Source organism: Tupaia chinensis, unplaced genomic scaffold (genome assembly GCF_000334495.1).
Source record: "Tupaia chinensis unplaced genomic scaffold, TupChi_1.0 Scaffold000381_1, whole genome shotgun sequence".
Lineage (NCBI taxonomy): Eukaryota > Metazoa > Chordata > Mammalia > Scandentia > Tupaiidae > Tupaia > Tupaia belangeri.
The window spans coordinates 1,680,387-1,686,386 of NW_006159883.1; the positions used below are offsets into that span (position 1 = coordinate 1,680,387).

The 6,000-nt window shown below is 39.9% G+C and overlaps 1 protein-coding gene across 1 annotated transcript in view; it reads left to right on the top strand.

Annotated features, from left to right (window-relative positions):
• Window positions 1-6,000, top strand: part of STK39 (serine/threonine kinase 39) — a 340,812-nt gene that overhangs the window by 94,873 nt on the left and 239,939 nt on the right. The window contains exon 5 of the mRNA XM_006153572.3: window positions 280-335. Within this exon, the coding sequence (XP_006153634.1) occupies window positions 280-335 (56 nt within the window). The remainder of the gene's footprint in view (window positions 1-279; window positions 336-6,000) is intronic.

Genomic DNA, 6,000 nt, shown 5'->3' on the forward strand with positions numbered 1-6,000 from the left:
AGTCTCTAACTCTGAAATATAAAATAGGCTATGCAGTAGTGGTTTAATTAAATATGTATAAGGATTGCACATAAAGAATTTGTCACTAAAATCCTAACTATTCTCTAGGAGCAGGCTATAAAATAACAGTGTTCTCATGTGATTTTTAAAATATAATATGTGATATATTAATGTTTATAAAATAATAATGTCACACAGCTGTTTTAAATTTTTCTTGAGTGAATTAATGTAATATAATGACTGTACTCCAAAATTTATTTTCTATTGTTTTTCTCTCAGGGATTTGAAAGCTGGTAATATTCTTCTGGGTGAGGATGGTTCAGTACAAATAGCAGGTAAAGCTGATGATGAAATGAAAAATTCCTTTCTTGTTTTTAGAAGTGTTATGGTTTCATGGAATGCGGAACTATTCCTGATAAATAACTACCTTTACACTATCTTTATTTTATTTTATTTTATTTATTTTTTAAAGACAGGGTCATCTTCTGTTGTGTTTTTGCTGCCAGGACTTGAACATGGGCCTCCCATGCAGCCTTAGCCTCCTAAGCAGCAGGGTCCGGTGTGTGTTACTGTGGCTGGGTCATAAATGAATTTTTCTTTTTTAAAGACAGGGTCTTACTGTATTGCAGTCTTACCACCTCAGCGCTGTGAATAGGTGGGACCATAATACTCTTAGCTCTTTCAGACAAGTCTTACTATGTTGTCCACATTAGCTACTAAGTCACAATCCTCCTGCCTCAACCTCTCATGCAGATGGGAATATAGGCACATAACATCATGCCTGGCTTTTAGGATGGGTTAAGAATCGAACCTTGGTCTCCCATGTAGCCTCAATTTTCCAGATAGCAGCATCAATCAGCGTGTGCTACCGTGGCTGGGGAGTCCTGTTTTATACATCAAGTATGGACAGATTATTTGAGTCTGAAACATAACATGTTTGCTACTATTTTGATGTCTTCATTGGATCATCCTATAAATAATAGTATTTGATAAAGAATAATTTTACTTTCAATTTTATTGTGTTTTCTTTCAGATTGAATAATGGCGACTTTTTTTTGGATGATTTAAAACATAACCTTTTTTTTTTTTTTTTTGAGTTTTTTGCTATAGGGCATGTGTGCTCGCTGGAAAGACAGAGAGACAGAAAGTGAGAAATCACCCCCCAGGGGGGATGGCCATGCCACAGTCCCTTCTCCTCCATTTTCCTCTCGGGATCTTGGGCACGCACGCACATGCGCCTGGCGTGAGTTTAAGCAACCAGGACCGAGACTCAAACCGTGGTCTACTACATGGGAGTCCAGCGACATAGCCATTACACTAACTGCTGGTACCAAAAACAACCTTTTTTAATACAGATTCTTGCTATAGGGAGCACGAGCTTGCTGGAGAGACAGAGAGAGACAGACACAGAAAACAAGAAATCACCCCTTGGGGGCAGGGAGATGGCCACTCCACAATCCCTTCTCCTCCATTCTCTGGAGATTTGGGGTATCTACACACATGTGCCTGGTGTGAATTTTAAGCTGCCAAGTCTGTTACTCAAAGCATGGCCAACTACATGGAAGTTCAGTGACATAACCATTATGCCATCAAGTGGCCACTATATTTAAATATTTAAAGACATTTTACTTCTGAGGAGGTGGTTGAAATACTTGTGAACTCTTAACTTCTTTTTGTTTTTATTGACCCCTTCCTACCATAGATTTTCTTGACAGTTGGACTGGAAATGCAGTGACTATCTGGTGAACACACTACACAAGCACTTCCCATGCTCAGGGCCTCCCATTTGGCTGTTGGTCTGAAAGCAAACTGAAAAGCTTGAGAGAAAATGTAGCCATGTCCATATTAGCTCTTGTTAGCCATGTCTTCAGAGGTCTGTCTCAGCAGTGCTTTTAGTCATCACTGTTCCATGGTAGTACATTTTTGGCATCTGTGCCTGGACAGTCCTTCCCTGTACTTGGTCCCTGTTATAGCCAGATATTTAACCTTCTGGCTTCCAGGCACTGCATATTATTATTATGTTGTCAGGAGAGTCATGGTGTATTTTTCTGTTTTTGTAGGTGTCATCGCTTCCCTGATGACCCTATATTAGCAGTGTGTCATAGCAACATTCCTGATGAAAATGGCTGATCTGGCTTCTTCTGTTGAGAATGTTGAAGTTTGCCCCAGATGATTGATCTGTCTAATCTGCTTCTTGAATTGTAGTGGAAGGATCCTATCTTCAAACATAGATTTAGGGTCTGTACATATTTACTCAGTAGACCAAAATTGACTACAGTCTTTGGGTCTGGTCTAGTCTCATTTCTAGACAAATCTGCAGATCTAGGGTTATCATTAGAAATGTAAGAGTTCAGCAAAAAACAAACCCCCAACACAAAAGATAACTTTGAGTCATTTCCTTAATCATTGTTTGCCCCTCTCTAAGTGTCAGAGAACCCATCAGACAAGTGACAAGCAGGATGCTGACCTTAGGCTCTATATTTAGTTTGGAAAACTTAAGGGGGCTTTTGCTATTTCTTTTAAAGAGGGAAGACATATTTGCAAATACAAATAGAAACTAAGAATTTGTTTCAAATCAGTTTTTTCCTCTAGAGAACTAATAATCAAAGTAATTACCTTTCAAAAGACAGATTTAGTTAAGTACAGTAGTTAGTTTAAGACCACTGAGGACATAATCTGTGTTTCTGTTAAACACAAAGATTTTGGAATGAAATAAGCCAATTCTGATACTCACTATGTGACTTTGGGCAAGTAATTTTATCTCTAAGTCTGTTTTCCCATCTCTGACTTAGTTATGATAATGCCCATTCAATGAATTGATGTGTTTTTTCAATTTTAAGGAAATATTCATATTTATGCTTACATTTTGTAATCATAAGATTTTAATCACCAGAGAGCATGTGTGCTCAATGGAGAGAGGGAGAGACAGAAGGTGCACCCTGGTTGGGCATGGTCACACTGCAATCCTTTTTCCATTTCTCCATTTTGTCTGGATTTGGAGCACACTGGTATACATACCCAAGCTGCTGGTGTCAGGATTTTAAGCTGCTGGTGTCAGGATTCTTACTGCAGTTGTCCATGTGGGATCCAGCTCTGTTAATCATTAGGCTGTGAGACTGTATTCATAATTTTGTATTCTTTATTTTAAAAAGTTATTCTAAATTGTATTAGCTTTGTATCTCATGAAACCTGGATCTACCCCTACTTATAAGTTTGTTGTAATAAGTATATAAATGTGTGAAAGGCTGAGTCTAACCAACGAAATGGGCAGGAACAATAAGAGAGAAAACAATGAAAGTAGACTTTAAAGTTAAAATATGCTCAAACTCACTCATGAACAGAAAATACAGATTAAAACTGCACTGAGATAACCATTTATCACAAAACAAATTTTGACAATACTTTCTTGGTAAAGACGGTAGGAAATTGGCATTTTTCATATATTCTTGGTGGTAGTGCAAAATGTTACATCTTCAGTGGGGAAGGAATCTGGAACTCTCTCCGAATTATTTATGCATCTACCTGTTTTTGGAGAGGTTTCTGCTACAGGGCGTGTGCGCTCGCCAGAGAGAGAGAGACATAGAGACAGAAAATGAGAAATCACCCCCCAGAGGGGATGGTCATGCCACAATCCCTTCTCCTCCGTTCTCCTCTTGGGATCTTGGGCACGCACACACACGCGCCTGGCGTGAGTTTCAAGCCACCAGGTCCAGGACGCGAACCGCGGTTGACTACGTGGGAATCCAGTGACATAGCCATTACGCTAACTGCTGGTTCCCTATGCATCTACCTTTTGACCCAGCAACCAAGTGGGGGTTGGGACCATCTTATAAAATCACCTGTGTTCATTTCTACCCAGTTCCACATTCAGTGACTTCATATTGATTACTTGACATCAGACATGGTGGGAGTGTTTATACCATGGCAATCGATAGACACTGCAAGCAGGATCTTATTAGGAAATTAGTTCTTAAACATTTACTAGCACTTCACTGCAGCTCCTTATTGCTAGAAATGTGTTCTCTAACTATTCCTGTGTTTACTTGCAATGTCAAATGTATAAAGTTATCCCTTTATCCATGAATGCATGCCTATGAATATCAAACCTAACAGGTAGTATTTTTTTTTTAATCTGATAACTGAGGTGGCTACTAAGTGACTAACAAGTGGGCAGGTACCCTATACAGCACCTGCCAATAAGCTGGAGAAAGCAATTACTCATATCGTGACTAAGATGGAGTGGAATTGCAGAAGATTTTTATCATATTGCTTAGATGATCATGTAGTATAAAACTTCGGAATGATTTATTTCTTGACTTTTTAATATTTGAGGACCACAGTTGACCATGTGTAACTGAAAGTGAAGAAAGTGAAACTGCAAATAAGGAGGGGGCTGCTATATTGGAGCATTGTTTATAATAGCAAAATACTGGAAACAATTTAGGTATTCCAGTTATGCTATATCCACATTATAGAATACTCACCAGATAGGGGCTGGCAGGTGGCATTGTGGTTAAGGGTGCTGGACTCCCATATGGCTAACTGTGGTTTAAGTCTTGGACCGGTGGCTTTCTTTCTCACTTTCTCTCTCTCTCTCTGTCATTCTCTCTTTCACTCCGTCCCTCTCTGGTCAAACTAAAATAAATAAAGTTAAATAAAAAAAAAAAAACAGATGTAAAAGAGAATGAAAAGCTCTCTGTACATTGACATGAAAAAATAATCACCAAGTACATGACTATGTGAATAAATTGTTAGAAAAATTTCTAATACTTTCTCTCTCTCTCTCTCCATATATATATATATATATATATGCATATATATATATACATATGACTTCAGAATCTCAAGAGCAGTGCCGTATTGACCATGTCACAGTGGCTAGGCCTAAAAAAATAATTAAAAAAATTGCCAGACAGTCCATGCACTGGAAAGAGAGAAAGAGAGAGAGACAGAGAGACAGAGACAGAGAGAAAGCACCTACTCCCCATGGTCATGCTACAATCCCTCTCCTCCATTTCCCCCTCCTGCTGAGATTTTGGGTTTGCATGCACATGTTCCTGGTATGTTTCTCAAGCTACAGGTCTAGCACTCAAACCAGACAGCCATGTGAGATGTGGCCACCTTAACTACCATGCCATGGGCTGCCCCCTGACACCCAAGAAAAACATTTTTAATGTGTCTTGGAACAGGTAGATGCCACTTCTATCCCCATTTTTACTTTCTTTGTCACTGCCTGAATAAAAATTATGACCAGGAGTCTTTTCTTTTGGCCTTTTGATGGAATCTTGATTTGGTGGGTGAGACAGGAAAGAGGAGTGAAACACTTGAATGCAGAGACTCATAGAAACTGCAGGAGTGGGACTGTCTTGTTGCTACCTATTATCTTTGGACAGATAATGCACTGGTTTCACTCAGACTGTTTTGTATTTTACCCTTGTTATCTTTATACCTCTTAGGCCCTGTATTTTTAAATAAAAATTCAGCAGAGGAGACATTTTTTGCTTTGAACATAATGTATACTGCCTATCTTGAATGTATTATTATAGTCACTCAAGAAAAGGTATTTTTGTTATCCTAATGCTATCTCTTTCTTCTTGGGACTTTGGGCACACACATATGCACCCGATGTGTTTTTCAAGCCTCGGGGTCTGGGACTTGAACCGCACAGTGGCCATGTGGGATCCAGCTGCCCCAACCACCATGCCACCTGCTGGCCCTAATTAATGGTCACTCTTAATGATCTACAAGAATACTGATTTCAAAACTTTTTTTGGGGGGGGAAACCAGCAGTTAGCGTAATGGCTATGTCGCTGGATTCCCACGTAGTCGACCGCGGTTCGTGTCTCGGACCCGGTGGCTTAAAACTCACGCAGGGCACGTGTGCGTGCGTGCCCAAGATCCCGAGAGGAGAATGGAGGAGAAGGGATTGCGGCGTGACCATCCCCCCGGGGGGTGATTTCTCGCTTTCTGTCTCTATGTCTCTGTCTGGCGAGCGCACGC